General features: G+C 46.9%; 1 protein-coding gene across 1 annotated transcript in view; it reads left to right on the top strand.

Annotated features, from left to right (window-relative positions):
• The window catches only part of Sel1l3 (SEL1L family member 3), a 111,123-nt gene that overhangs the window by 72,907 nt on the left and 22,396 nt on the right, over positions 1-15,820 (top strand). Inside the window, exons 14-17 of the mRNA XM_005359231.2 lie at positions 2,304-2,366; positions 5,589-5,765; positions 7,638-7,765; positions 12,519-12,602. Coding sequence (XP_005359288.1) covers positions 2,304-2,366; positions 5,589-5,765; positions 7,638-7,765; positions 12,519-12,602 — 452 coding nt within the window. The remainder of the gene's footprint in view (positions 1-2,303; positions 2,367-5,588; positions 5,766-7,637; positions 7,766-12,518; positions 12,603-15,820) is intronic.

The raw sequence follows: 15,820 nt of genomic DNA, 5'->3' as shown, positions 1-15,820 counted from the left end.
CAAAGATGACATACCAACATACCACATGCAAAGATAACATGCCAACATACCACATGCAAAGATGACATGCCAACATACCACATGCAAAGATGACACCAGAGTGGGGTGTGGCTTATCCAAGGTGGTCAAGAGCATCATATCTTATATTCGCCTGATCGTGGAACTTTGGCTTAGACTCGGTGTTGTCCTCTGTCACGGCATTCACAGGCTGTCCACTGAGCACACACTCTGCCCGTGTTTGGCATTGGGCTCATTTAAGAACTTCCAGTACTGCTCAGATTAGCATGTGGTGCAGGCTTTGTTTGAGAACTTACATGATGAAGCTGACGAGAATACTAGATTAAACAGCAAGGACTGCTGGAAACAATGCCATGGAAAGCACAGTGTCTGGTTTAGGGATCTGCTGCGTTTCTGTGAGCCTTTGTCCTGTTTTCATTCCTATAAAACAGAGAACTGTGGAAGATGAACCTTGTATTCTACCAGGGTTAGATATCCCGTTATTCTGCTGCCTCTGATGCTTCTCAGGCAGTCCAAGTGTTCTCTTGTTCCCCGACTCTTCCAAGTGTACAGATGTGTCCTCAGCCTCTGCCTGATTAAATGGCATAATGGCATTGTCGTAGTTCAGGCTCCTATTGCTTTGATGAAGCACCATGTTGTTCATCGTCAGAGGAAATCGGGGCAGGAACTCAAACAGGGCAGAAACCTGGAGGCAGGAGGGGATGCAGAAGCCATGGAGGGCTGCTGCTTACTTACTTGCTCCCCATGGCTTGCTCAGCCTGCTTTCTTCTAGAACCCAGGTTCTTCTAGAACCAGCCTAGGGACAGCACCATCCACAATGGACTGCCCCCCCCATTAAGAAAATGCCCTATAAACTTGCCTACAACCCAATCTTGTGGAAGCATTTCCCTCTTCTCAGATGATGTTAGCTTGTTTCAAGTTCACATAAAACTAGACAGCGCAGAGATACTTCTGGAAAAAAACGTTTTCATTCTACCTTTCACTTTGGTTTTACTAAATAGTTACGGTCCAGTAGTAACATGGGCAGAATTTAACCTTCAGTTTGATTCTTATTTCTACTGGTGGTCCTTAAAAATATAGAGCTAAGCAAACCCTCGTCTTTTCCATAATATGCAGGGAGTTAGGAGTCATTATACCTCTTTGGAATAGAACCAAAAATACACAATAGTAGTATGGTGCTCATAGACTTAGCCTGCTTGCGTGTGTTCAAATCCTGCCTCGTGCTCTCACATATTATGCAATTCTGGGAAGTCTGGGGTAGATGGGAACGTCAGTGGCTCCCTGTGCAGTGGCTGTGATGGTTGGTTGGATGTGGTGATGGGGGTGCTGCCCCATGATCATCTGGTGTGTTAATCACCAGCTCCAGTTCTTCTAGTGCCAACCAAACGGAGCGAAGAAAGCCCTCCCATGGTCATATCGTGTGACCCTGTGAGTCTTATCCGGGTTAAGGAAGATCCACTAAAGCATTGGGAGAGTGGAAGTGACTCACAATTATGAATAAATTTGGAGCGACAGAGACCTTCAGCTGACTTCCCTCTTGCCATCAGACTTGGGTCAAGATCTCAGAGACATCTTTTCTGCCCACTCTTGGACCCACCATTTCTGCACATAGTCCTTTAGACCCCTTAGAAAGTCCTTTGACAACAGGAACTGCAAAGCCCATCTCTGTATACAGAGGACAAGCCACTGCTAGTGGAGCTCTCCCGTCTGCTAGAAAGAATCTTGTTAGCGTCCATCACTTGCCTTGGAGGCAGGTAACTGCTTTCTCAGGGTCCTTTCTCCTTTACAGCACACTCTCACTCCGATTAGGAAGCCACAGCGTCACACCCTGGGGACCTGTGCCAGTAACTCTTGATTGTTCAACACAGATAACATGCCTTTATCTGGGCATCAAATTAGATAATTCCAGAGGAAAGCCCCCCCCCCGGGATGACCAAATCCATCCAACCTGCCTTACAGCTTCTTCCCCAGCACCTGTGGAATGATGGGGGGAAGTTCCTATTGCTGATGAGCTGGGAGGTTGGGGCTTGTTCCTCTCCCGCTAACATGAACAAGATGATGATGGTGGTGGCGGTGACAATAACAACGATGATAATCTTGCAATACTGCGGTGCTAGAAAGGCTTAAGATTGTGTGTGGGTTTTCTTTTTCTTTTTTTTTTTTAATTCTAAAGGTTCAGGGTTTGTTTGCAAGCGTTTTCTATTGAACGCGGGTGTCTCTGTGTGATGCTTGTGGGGATTCGGGATTCATTTTCCTCGTAACCATTGCTGTTTGTCAATGTTTAGGGTCAAGGAGTTAAAAAGAACAGACGGCTCGCCTTAGAGCTCATGAAGAAAGCCGCTTCCAAGGTAACCTGTGCATATTGTCGGGAGGGAACAGCGCCTCACACCCACGCTCTCAGAAAGCTGCGCAAGCAAAGGGCCAGCTTTCTTCCACAAAGCAGAGGTGGAAGTGAGGTGGGGAGGGGTCCCCCCGTGCAGCGACTAGTCATTTTTAGGTTATAACACATACATAATCTTCCCACAATGGGGACAGCACCGTTCAAAGGCTGAATGTACCTTACCGCCAATAGAATCTGGGCTGATTTTGTTTGAAGGCTAAAATTACAATCATGAGCTTCCCTGATAACAAGCAGTGGGGCTCCTTGAAACTGAATGGGGAGAAAGGCCATTGAATTAGGAAAACCAAAGCCGAATTTCCTGGAAAGTTAACCCTGTTCTGACCAATTCCCATTTGCTTCCTGTGCTTTGGTAATGGGCTGTTCACAGAGATCCTCACCAAGGTCAGAGCTTTATGAAGCCTTTTGCCTCTGCCACTGCTTATATTCCAATAGTACCTTCAGTCAGCTGGTTTCAAGAGAACCCCGCACTGGCGGCCAGAACATCCCTTGAAAGAAGACACGCTGGTGCACACATGCACATATATGCGTGCATGCAGGCAGGTGCAAATGCATGGACACTAGTCCTCCCATGCTACCACATGCACCTGTGTCCAGATGTGCATGTGAATAGATTCTAAGAAGCCACTCTGATGTCCAGATGTGCATGTGAATAGATTCTAAGAAGCCACTCAGATTCTCCACCTCGCTAGGATCCTCTATTGCTCTTTACAGCCCCTGGCAGTCCATTGTTCTCAAGGCTTCTAAAAGTAACCATGCTAATTTTTCTTCCCAATTCTTTTTCTTGGGGGGAGCTCAGAACATCCTGCCCCATAGGGGAGGAATTTGAGTTAAGGAGTCAGAAATTCAGAATCTTATCTATCTATGTGTTAGCAGTGCACATGACCCTGTTTTTTTTTTTACTTATTTTTTTTACATTTTATATACCAACCCCAGCCCCCCCTCTTCCCTTCTCCTGTTTCCCCCACCCCTCTCCCTCCTGTCCCCCATCCACTCCTCAGAGGGGGTTCGCCTCCATTGGAGAGTCAACAAAGTCTGGCATACCAAGCTGGGGCAGGACCCCCACTCCCCAGTATCAAGGCTGAGCAAGGTATCCCACCATAAGGAATGGGCTCCAAAAAGCCAGTTTGTGCACCTGGGATAAGTTCTGGGCCCACCGCCAGTGTTCCCACCACAAAAGATCAGCTATATAACTGTCACCCACATTGAGAAGGCCTAGATTGCTCCCATGCAAGTTCCCCAGCTGTCAGTCCAGAGTCCCCGAGTTCCCATGAGTTCCAGGAAGCTGTCTCTGTGGATTTCCCCAATCATGATCTTGACCCCTCTTGTTCATCATGACCCCTCCTCCCTCTCTTCAGCTGAACTCCAGGAGCTCAGCCCAGTGCTTGGCTGTGATGATCTTGTTTGTTATATGCATACATACTATTGACCTAACCCAAGTGATGCACAGAAAGAGAAGCAGCTCAATAACCGTCATTGATGGTACTGAGTCCAGGGCATCCTCAAGTGTGAGGTTGCATCTCTTTAGCGCCCCTAGTGGTGAATTCACATTCAGCCTGCTTTATTTCAGATTACAGAACATTTTGGAGTCTCTGTGCCTTAAGCACTGTGGGATTCTCACTCTCGTTGGCAAGGACTCACTGGGGGCCTCGTGTTTGATGGGGACTGTGGGAGAAAGATGCCTACAACTCGAATTTTGGAATTTAGAGACACACAGAGGCAGATGTGTTGATCCAGTTAAATAGAGGTCCAGAACAAGGGCTAAGGGCTAAGTAATATGACAGGATTTCTTGTGGGATCCTGAACTGAAATGAACCCAGAGCAATTCCCAAAGAAGCGCTAGCTTTTGGCTTGTGGTGGGGCATCGGAATCAGGCTGTGTGCTCTCCAGCTGAGCAATGGAAAGCCATTCGGATGTTTCTGTGGGCATGGCCCCAGAATTTTGCTGCCAGTTTATAGGATGCCTTGGTCTATTACTTCTTTAGACAGAGTTATAGTACTTGCAGGGAATTTAGGTTGCCCCAGGCGTGTAAGATGCTCTGTGAAGGTCGTGTGCAGACTCCGCTCAGGTGGCTCTGTTGGTCTGCGTGTCTTGATGGCCTGCAGGAATGGCCTCCACCTTAAGGGTAGAGGGTTTTGTTTTGCACCTGCATTCAGAGTGCAGATTTCACCCATCTGGCACTTGTTCGAAAGTGTCTACTGTGCTGGAGATAAAAACCAAGATGTCAGTTCCTCCTGGATGCAAGGGGAGGCTAAAATGCCCACGTCCACAATGAGACTGTCCTTGCAAGTCTGCAGATGCAAGGGCACTCTTGGTCCCCTCCCATCCTTTTTCCCTCTCTGGTCTTTAGGTCAGGCCAGCACTGAGAAATAAGAACTCAGTGTGCATGCAGGTGTGTTATGGCAGGGCGGGAGGCTCTCTTGGGATTATTCCTGCCCTGCAAGACAGTCGAGTTTCATCATCTGTGCATCTGTGAGAACAGGAAAGGGTCCCCGATGAAATACACTCAGGAAGGACAAGGACGCTGGAGGACAGATTGACACAAACAGCTCCCTCCCTGGAGCTGATATTACCAGCTCCATGTTGAAACCTTCCCTCACCATCCTTGTCTGCAGCTCCAGTCCCTGTCAGAGCCTGAATCCCATCAGAACTGGAGATGCCAGCTCATCTCAGAGCCCCGAAGCTGTGCAAGTGGGTTGTCACAGCTGCTGCCCTCAGAGGCTTGTTGGTGTTTAGGGTAGAGGACTCAACAGATGGGCAGGCGGGTCGCCTAGAAACTATCCCAGCCAGGGCGGGTTTCAATCTTAGACATCCTGCTGCCGCCCGATTCTCGTGAATTTGAAGGGCATACAGGATCCTGCTGGGTAAGGAGTGGCATTTGCAGGGGTGTTGCGCAAGAGCCCATAGGCATTGAGAGATGATTTGGGGGACCAGCGTCACTATTGAGGCTGCAAGGCAGAAAACCCAGCAGCAGCCGGCCATAAACCACCTGGGAAGTCTCTCAGGCAGGCTCGTGCCGTCTAGCCGTTATCTTTCCTCCAGTGCCATCTGCCTCTCGAAAAAGAGAAAGGGAAGACTCGGGGAGAATGGCGCCACAGCAACTGCTTCCAGATGGCTTTAGATTTTGTTAAAATAATAGTAATAATAATTTCCCTCTTGTTCTAAAATTCAGGGATTACATCAGGCCGTCAATGGCCTGGGATGGTATTACCACAAATTCAGGAAAAATTATGCCAAAGCAGCAAAATACTGGTTAAAAGCAGAAGAAATGGGGAACCCAGATGCATCATACAACCTTGGGGTCCTGTATCTGGATGGCATTTTCCCGGGAGTTTCTGGAAGGAATCTGGTGAGTGAACCTGAGAGGGCTCCACGCCTGGCCAGTGGCTGGTTGGGAATGCTTGGGGAAGGTTTGCGAGGGCTCAGACCTACAGGAGGCGTGGTGGCAAGGGGGGTGTGTGAGAACATGGACTGAGGCATGGGCGTGGCCTCAAGGAGCTCAGTGAGGAGGGCGTGGCGACCTTAGCCACTGGGAGCTCATCCTAGTGCCTCCAGGGAGCAGAACCAAGGACAGCCAGAGCATCCATGAAGTCTTTGTGGCAGAGGAAGGCTTGAGTAGAGGGTGATAACGGGAATTATCCACCATGGGAGAGCAAGAGATGGTTCGGGGAAACTGGCCTTCTAAGATACAGAAAGGGCCAAGGGCTGGTAGAGTTGCCAGAGGTGAGACCAAAGTTACAAACCAAAGAACAGAGGCCATGTTTGGTGCTTCCTGGGCACTTCCTCAATGCCAAGCACTTCAGAAGTTTGGAAGATGGCAGGTTCATGTGTACCAGCCTCTGAAACGTCAGCTACGTCTGTGCCCATCTTCTGGAATGGGCCACCAGATCTCTGAGTCATTAGAGTCGTATACTTAGTTTAAGTCAGGACCTAGGCCCTGATGTGATGTGGGAACCCTCTCTTCATGGCCACAGTGCTGATGGGAGTCATAACTCAGAACTGTGACATATAGCCCCCTCTGCCAGGAACACAGCAGTGGACATACCGGTCCCTGTCCTAATGAGAGGGACAAAGAGGCCGGAACTAGAGGAGATTGGGGGATGCTGTTTTAGAAGTGGGGCCATGAACGACTCCTCTGATGACATTGTAACTTATTAAGTAGTCAGGGCAAGCCTTGGATTTCTGATCCTCCTTCCTTCACCCCTCAAGGACTAGGATTACAAGTGTGTACCGCCGTGTCTGGTTTCAGAAGCCACATTTACTGTGGAAAACAACAACAGTGACAACAACAAACCAGAACCAAACACAACAAAAGAGGTTTGGAAAGAATAAGACCACATGGCTGGACAGACGGCAAGCAGAGATTCAACCCCAAGTCCCTCTTGCTTATAAAGAACATGCTTTTTGTTTTTGTTTTTGTTTTTTCGAGACAGGATTTCTCTGTGGCTTTGGAGCCTGTCCTGTAACTAGCTCTTGTAGACCAGGCTGGTCTCGAACTCACAGAGATCCACCTGCCTCTGCCTCCTGAATGCTGGGATTAAAGGCGTGCACCACCACCGCCCGGCAAGCCCATGCTTTTTAAAAAACAGTAGTTCGCTACCTTCTGAGAAATATTGGTGACCAGTGGAAATCGGTAGACACAAACACGCACACATACACACATACACACACGCACGCACTAAATGTTTGTTTTCCTTCTTCCCTCCACCTCTGCCCGGCTGCACTACAGCTGAGATCCCTGTGCATTGCAAATGTCTGGTAGCCCTCCCACACATCTGCGAGCGTGGATCCATTCCCCGTCACTTTCTAATTCTCACTTCCGCACTAGAAGCGCCTGAGCGTAAAGAAAGGTATTAAGTGAGGTTAGGAAAGCAAACGCTGGAGTTCTCACCCTGTGCGACTCCTGTCACATGCCTCCATCGAGCCTGCAGAGGTTTTGTGAGGACCCAGTGAGGTGACAGCACGCTCCTGGATGCAAGGTGTCGTCTTTATTGGGTAAACTTAATCAACAGAATAGTTCTCAGTGAGGCTGTATATCCTGGGCCTCTGGGGCGAGCTCCCTGTTTGAAGCTCTCTTGACCTGGTTTGCTCTGAAGTGTCAGAAGACATAAGCCTGTGATCGTGTGGGGCTTCAAGTACCTGCGACCTCGGCTGTGCCGAAGGCGCTGCGGCCAGGAGGGCTGTGCACTAATGAGGAGGTCTCCTGTTCATCTCGTTACAGACGCTAGCTGGTGAATACTTCCACAAGGCCGCACAAGGAGGGCACATAGAAGGGACGCTGTGGTGTTCTCTTTACTATATCACTGGCAACCTGGAGACCTTCCCTAGAGATCCTGAGAAAGCTGTTGTGTAAGAATCTGCCAAATGTCCCCTACCATTGAAAAGCCGCGTCCTCAACTCACCTTGCCTGACAAAAGGGATATCTCTCTCCCCTCCCTCCTCCCTCTCTCCTGCTCCTTTCTCATTGCCCTCCCCCACTGATTATTTCTTTATCTCTCATTGAACGTCTTAAAATTCAGTTTTTACATTTATCATTTATACATGTCTGTAGATTTAAAAGGGGGGAACCCAAATAATTGGGGATGCAGAGAAGGCTCAGAGGTTAAGAACACTTGCTGCCCCTGCAGAAGACTTAGGTTTGAGTCTAAACACCGCACAGCTGCTCATAACCATTTATAGTCCCACTTCCAGGGGATCCGATGCCCTCTTTGAACCTCCCCGAAACGCGTTACACAGATATACATGTAAGCAAACATCCACAAAATTAAAACACATAAAATTAAAATAAGAAAGAAAACCAAATACTTGACAAGCAGAGTATTTTAATTTTTTTTTAATTAAAAAAATTCAGCAAGACAAAACAAGCAATCCCAGTCCCCACCCTCCACTCCAGTTCCTGGTCCCTAGAGCACGGCACAGTCTGACTGTTATTTCTTCTTTCTCCATCTCTAAGCAGCACGCTCTCCCCACTGGTCTCGGTACTCTCTCCACAGGCCTTGTGTGGTGGTGCTCCCCGGGAGAATGAAGGCATTTCTCTGCTGCCTCCCAGGATCCAGCACCCCAAGGCTTCCTGTCTGCTGCCATCTTCCCCGGGAGTTTTTTGTCTTGGTGAGAATAGTATCAGGGCTGAGTTAATATGACTAAGCCATGAATCAAGGTAATCATACTATCCTAGGTTTTTCTTTCTTACATAAGCTTCTATTGAGGAATTATTATTTTCTTCTCTCTATGTATCATTTTCATATTCTTTTAAAAAATAAACCTTTGTTTAGTTTCCATTTTTTATAATTTCATATGGATGGGTGTTTTGCCTGCACATCTGTCTGCACACCGCATGTGTGCCTGGTGCCCAAGGAGACTGGCAGAGCTCGTCAGATACCCTGGAACTGGAGTTACGGGTGGTTGTGAGCAATAATGTGGGTGCTGGGAACCAAACCCGGGTCCTCTGGAAGAGCAGTCAGTGCTCTTAACTGCTGAGCCATCTTTCCAGTCCTATCATATTTCTGTATTCTTGATCCAGTTCTCCTGTCACTTAAACCCCCTCTCTCTCAGTGTGCCCAGACACATTGGGTCTGTTCCATCGGGTCTATTCTGCTAAGTTAATCTTCTCACGGTGTTTCTCCTGGAGCCTTTGTGGGGCCTCCGTTTTGGGTTGTGATCCTGAGATTGACTTTGCCCCCACATCGGGACTTCTCCTTCCTTCTGTTTTTGGCAGTGTTCTGACACTCCAGGCTGGCCCTTGTCTTTCTCAGTCCTCTTCTCAGAGTTTTGTTGGAACATATTCTGCAATAACTTCCTGAAGATTGGCGAGGCGGCCTGTTTTAAAAAAAAAGATTCATTTATTTTTACTTCATGTGTGTTTTGCCTGCATGTAAATCTGTGTACCATGTGACTGCAGTGCCCACAGTGGTCGAGAGAGGGCATCATATCCCCCTGACTAGAGTTGTAAACAGTGTCAGGCCTCATATGGGCACAGAACCCAGGTCCTCTGCAAGATCATCAAGTGCTCTCCCCCACTGAGCCCTCTCTCCAGTCACCCAGCAGGCACATTTCTCAAGTCTTGCTTACCCAAAATGCTTTTCAGAGTCTGGCCTTTTGTGGCTCTTGGATGAGATGCTGTCTTGTGCCTGCCCTGCAGGGCTTTAGAAGCTTTCTGCATTTTTAACAGGTTACAAAGCAAACAAAGAAAAACCATTTATGACCTACGAAGTTTACATCTCACCCTTTATAGAAGAGAGAAAACATGACTGACCCTGCCTTTGGCTCCAGCTCACCTGTAGCCTGACTCCCTTAAAGGATGTTTCCCTAAGAAAGTTGGGATCAAATCCATCTGACCTCACCTTAGTGATAAAATGCAGGCTAATTTGAAGCCCTTTCTCACTGTTATGTAGGGTGTTGGGGTGAACATTCACTCTGTGCAGATTTTCTCAGTACTCTTTTGTCCATGATGGTCAGAGAGTGTATTTGCAATGACCTCATGTAAAGCACTCCCGTGTCTGCTCTACAGTCTACGCGCTATGCGCGTGAATCAGGAGCCAGGCTGGAGATTTAAAAAATGCATGCACACAGACATACAGAGACACAGGACACAGGTCATCCTTGAGATGAGAATGCCAAGAGTGTCAATTTTATTGTGCTCTGGGGCAGCTTATATAGGACTCGGGCCACACCCCAGCTCTCGGGATCTTTCAGCTGTAGACCCATCACTCCCCTGCCATCAGGGTCTTGTACTCAGAGCAGCTGCAGGCTGCTCAGAGCAGAGAAAGACAAGCTGTTTACAGGAAATTCAGGGTCTGGTGGTCTGTAGTCCCCAACAACCTCAGTCCTTGGGAACTTGCTGGAGCATGCTCAGTGAACAGTGTGTGGACAATTTGATCGATGCTTTCTGCTCTTTTTAAAACAGGCTCTTCTAAACTCGTTGGGTAGGAGTATGCATGGGTATGAGCATACATACATACATACATGCATACATACATACATACAGCTATGTCTGCATACATCGCTACACTAAGTTCGTTGATTGCATTGTTTAGACCTTCTGTCTTCCTTCTGGCTTTTCTTATTCTGCTTGTTAAGCCATTTACTGAAAGAAATGTGTTCGAACTCTCTGTGTTATATAGACTTAAATTGTTTCCTTGGAGTTTTATCAGTTTTGTGCTGTATATCGTGAGTTTATGTAATTGGATTGCATAGACTTATTTTGCTTTTCTGTGACTCTTTCATAATTTTACAGTGTTCTTGTTATCTCTGTTAATGGGCACTGCTAACTTAGTCTCCATTTACTTTAATTGGTTCTCTGTCCTTTAATGTATCACTTTGTTCTTTATTGTATAGCAGCATGGAGTTGGGTTTTTATACAGATTATTCCATCTGACAGTTTTAGTTTTTAATTGACATATTTAGCTCATTTACATTTAGTGCAATTGTAGATACACTTGGTTTTAAAATCTAATACTTTAGGACTAGAGAGACGGCATATTGGGTAAGAGTACTTATTGCTCTTCCAGAGGACAATCCTGAGGACTACAGCTCCAGTTCTAGGGAATCCAGTGCCTCTGACCACTAGAGAGCACCGGGCATGCATGTGGTGTACATATAGATGTGTAGGCAAACACGTATACACACCAAATAAAATAAATCAACCTTTAAATATATTATTTTATTATTTCCTATTACCTTATCTGGTTCATTTTCCATCTTTGGTTTCCTCTTTTCTTATTCTTCTTTTGTATTAATTGTTTTATAAGTTATTCTAAACCCCCCCCCACTAACTTGTAGCTATTTATTTTTATACTTTTTATTTCTTTTTTGGTTTTGGTTTTTGACATAAGTTTCTCTGTGTAGTTTTGCCTGTCCTGGAGCTCACTATGTAGACTGAGCTGGTATCAAACTTACAGAAATTCTCTTGCTTCTGCCTCCCAAGTGCTGGGATTAAAGTTGTGTACCACAACACACCTGGCAAAGTTATATACTTTTTTAAAAAGTGGTTTAAGTCTACAGATCACAACACAGTAATTTATTGTTAATAAACCCCTCTCAGATACATTAGGGAGCAGACTTAAAAACAAAGAAACCTTATCATGTGTCTTAGTTGGTTTTCTATTGTGATATGACACCATGAACAAGGCACATTATAGTAGAAAGAGTTGTGGGGGTGTCACAATTTCAGAGGTGTAAGTCTCATTACCACTATGGTGGGGAGTGTGGCAGGCAGGCGGGAAGGCAGGCATGGTGCTAGACCAGTAGCTGAGAGCTCACAGTTTGATCCAAAAGAACAATGCAGAGAGAGAGAGAGAGAGAGAGAGAGAGAGAGAGAGAGAGAGAGAGAGGTGAGGAACACTAGGAAAAGTGCTGGAGGCTTTTGAAATCTCTAGAGGGCTAGAGCCCATGACCGTCATGGCGAGGAGCCTGGCGGCAGACAGGCAGGTGCTAGACCAGTAGCTGAGAGCTCACAGTTTGATCCAAAAGAACAATACAGAGAGAGAGAGAGAGAGAGAGAGAGAGAGAGAGGTGAGGAACACTAGGAAAAGTGCTGGAGGCTTTTGAAATCTCAAAGTCTAACCCATTGGGAAACACCTTTTACAACAAGGCCACACCTCCTAATCCTTCCTAAGCAGTTTCAGCAAGTGAGGACCAAGTAGTCAGACATCTGAGCCTATGGGGGGTCATTCTCATTAGTATAGCTGTAAATGTGTTTATTTTCCTGGTACCAGGGATTGAACCCAAAGCCTGGCATGTCCTAAGCCCCTGTTGTACCTCTGAGCTGTCCAATAGCTCTAGCGAACCCATTTTAATAAGAGCAGCTATGGCACCCTGGGCGGAGATGTCTTTCTATAGCAGTAGAATTTTACATTATATGCATTATGGGTCTTTGTTTCCATAGCAAGCTGCTACTCAGCATTTGTAAACAAGGACATTGAACGAGAGCTCTCCAAATGCATTCTCTTTACCCTCTTAATATTCTGTTCTGCTTTGTTGCTTTATAAAAATTCAAACAGGAAAATATTCCCCAAGTGGGATTTACAGCGATCATATGAGGAAAGGTGATTATTTAATCTGCTGCAGCCTGCATGCTTTCCCTTCTCTTGCCTTTCTTTTTCAGATGGGCAAAGCACGTGGCTGAGAAAAATGGATACTTGGGTCATGTCATTCGCAGAGGCCTCAACGCCTACCTGGAGGGACTGTGGTAAGCCCAGGACCCACATCAGAGTGAACTTCCTCAGCCCTCCACGTTCAACCTGTCAGCATAGTCTTGGGGGGGGGATCTTAAAATGCAACCCCAAAAAGGCAATTTGCAGGGAAATCACAGCCTCCCAGTAATGCTATTCAGAGCCACACAGGCTGATTGGCTGTTGATTGGAAAACATTGCATTTCCATGTTTAATTATACACAAAAATTAGTTCTCTGGGGGGGAGTGTCCACATTCATCAAGTTGAGAGACACACACTTACATTGATTTCTCTTTCCTTCAAACCTGCTCTGCTTGGCTGTAGAGTTAGGAACAACACAGGCAGTCCTGGGGAAGACCCGTCTTCATCCCGCCAGGCCTCTCAAAGCCTAGCATATCCACCTGGTTGGTGGGAAAAGAGGCCGGTGTAGAAGGTCAAGGCTTTGCCCCTTTCCTACACAGATAGTTGCCTACACCTCAGAACCCCAGATTGCTGGATGTCACTAACTGGCTGATGCCCCCTTTCCTGACCTTGGCATGGGTGACCCACCCTGTCCTGAAGAGATGAGACACTGTCCATCTCTATCACTGTTTGGTGATCGTAACTCTCCGGGCGGCTTTCAAACGCCACCTGTCTTCTTTCCCCCTTTTGTTTCCTTCTGTGGACTCTGGCATACTCCATCTTTGCTCCCTCAGGCCGCATTTTCTTGGCTGGTTTATTGCCTAAATGATCTGGGTATTTCCATAATAACAAAAATGGATATGCAAATCATCAGAAATCCCCTCGGTCCACTGCCTCAAAGACATTAGACCAGACCTAGAATAGATCACACTCTGATATGAACCTTAATTAAAAATAAAAGCGTAGGCCCAAAAGGATGCCATTTTCCCTTTCGGTCCATAGCTGAGCCAACACATCAGTGAGCAAGGATCTTAAATCAAAGCGTGCTGGGAAATGAGACCCTTGAAAAAGCACCAAATACAAATGTTTGTTTTGTCATCCTGGAACTGTTCATTATCTATAGCTTCCCCGCGCACCATCATGAAGAAGTTTCTTTAAATGAAATAACTGTCCCCAGCTGTGAACACGCCTTACCCTTTCTGCCCTGTGTTATCCTGATTCCCAAGTGAACTTGAGTTCATAAGAACCTCAAACCCAGGGCTGGGAATGGCAGTCCCTACCTTTAGTCCCAGCGCTCCAGGAGACCAAGGCAGGAAGATCATAGTGAGTTCAAGGTCAGATGGGTCTCCACAGTGAGTTCCAGGCTCACCGGGCTACAGAGCAAAACCCTGTCTCAAAAACAAGCAAACAAACAAACAAACAAAAAACCACCTCTCTCAAATCCATCCTTAACCTCCCTCTCTTCTTCTCACAAGCTTCTTAGGGTGAACTAAACACCCAATTATCAAAGTGTTCCTTTGTGGCAGTTTCCTCAAAGAGGAATGCGCCTGTAAACACACTCAGGCCTGATGACACCCCTCAGCTGTCTGCTGCCTGACTTTCCATACAGAGGGTTTGTTTTCTTGCCTGCTTTTGAATTAAACTTCACAAAGCACTTGAGCTCACACATTCTAGAACTTGCCGCGAGGATTAGATGAATAGGTTGGGCCTGATGTGTTTTCTTTCTTAAATTCCAGCCCTAGAAGGAGTTTCCCCCTACATTCTGTGGGTGGCAGGGGAAGAGACTGTGAGTGTGTGCTGCCAGCGTGTCAATTCTGATTTTGCTAAGATTCACTGTATAGGCTGGAGGGATGGCTAAGTGGTTAAGAGCATGTCCTGCTCTTCCAGAGGACCTGAGTTCGCCTCCCAGCACCCACATCAGAACCAACTCACCATCAACTCCAGGGGATACCATGCCCCTGGCCTCTGTGGGCACCTGCAGTCATGGGCACATTTCCACATAGTTATAATTAAAAATAATAAAAATTAAAAATAATTTTTATTTAAAAACCCAACAGTATGAAACTTTCAAAAAACACAAAGTATTGTTTAAAAAAAGATTTAGTGTAATGCCCAAATGCGGGGCACCTTGCCACTGGCCACGAGGATGGCAGAGGTCACTCTTCATACTGCTCGCTGCCTCTCCTCTTCCATGGGTCTTTTCTCCCAAGGCCAAAGTTCAGTCTGACTCCAAGCCTCTGCGCTTACCGTTGCTTCTACCCAGGAATCCTGCCTAGTCCTTCCCTGTTTTGTCCATCATGGGGTATGCCTGTTCCTAGCATGTCAGCTGAACAGCCGGCATCACAGTGCCCTGCACAGGGGAGCCCCTGAGAAGCACCCAGAAACTCTAAATGAGTTAACTGAGGGGACTGGATGAAGAGCCGCCGTGGCATGGGCTTTGGAAATTTGGATGAGGGAAAGATGCTACTTGGCTTGGGAGGCTTGGGACAGCCTTGACAACAGAATTAGGGAGACTGCAGCCTTGAAGGACGGGCAGTGTCCGCTTAGCCTGCAGGAGGCAGAGTGTCTAGCAGAGACTATTGCAGCCGCAGAAGTAAAGAAACAGACAAAACAACAACAGAGACAGAAATTTTTAATAAATAAATAAATTTAAAAAAATAAAAAATAATGATAATAGAAAAAAAACAACAACAAAAAACCCCAATCTAGTGCAAATTTTTAAGCCATTCCATTTGCAACGAGAGCAACTTTTGAATAAAATCTAGCCAGAGAAGCATGGTTTGATGGGGTTATGAGTGACGAGATAGCCCCTTCTTACTAAGGGGGCCAGTTCAGAATCCAAGCCAAGGGAGCTTCACATTTCAATCAGTGGACTGATGCCCCTTTGTTTATATAATAGAGACCCACATGAAATAGTGTGTGACACGGGCGTGAGTGCAGACACTAACAGTAAAGTGCCCCAGGGTCTCCCTTATCTAAGGAAGTGGCGTGAACCAAAGACGGTGGTGCGGGTCTGTCTCAGTCTGTCTCAGTGCGAGGAGGCTGAGGCAAAGGGCTCTGAAGTTCAAGGCCAGCCAGGCTGTGTGGGCAGTTCAAGGCCAGCCTGGGCAACTTAGTGAACTCTTTCATCAAGGAGGGAAAGGAAGGAGGGAGGGAGAGGCGGCTGAATGTGGTGGTAATGGCAGCGCTTTGGAGGCAGAGGCAGGCATTTCTCTGTGAGTTCAAGGCCAGCCAGGGCTACACAGGGAAGGAGGCTGGCAGGAGAGGAGAGAGGAAAGGAAGAAAGGACTGGAGGGGGCAGGGGGAGGAAGCATTGCTCTGGTCCTATGTTGA

The sequence above is a fragment of the Microtus ochrogaster genome, linkage group LG1 (assembly GCF_000317375.1).
Source record: "Microtus ochrogaster isolate Prairie Vole_2 linkage group LG1, MicOch1.0, whole genome shotgun sequence".
Lineage (NCBI taxonomy): Eukaryota > Metazoa > Chordata > Mammalia > Rodentia > Cricetidae > Microtus > Microtus ochrogaster.
The sequence above is the reverse complement of the archived record's forward strand: the minus strand, read 5'-3'. Positions and strand labels throughout refer to the sequence as shown.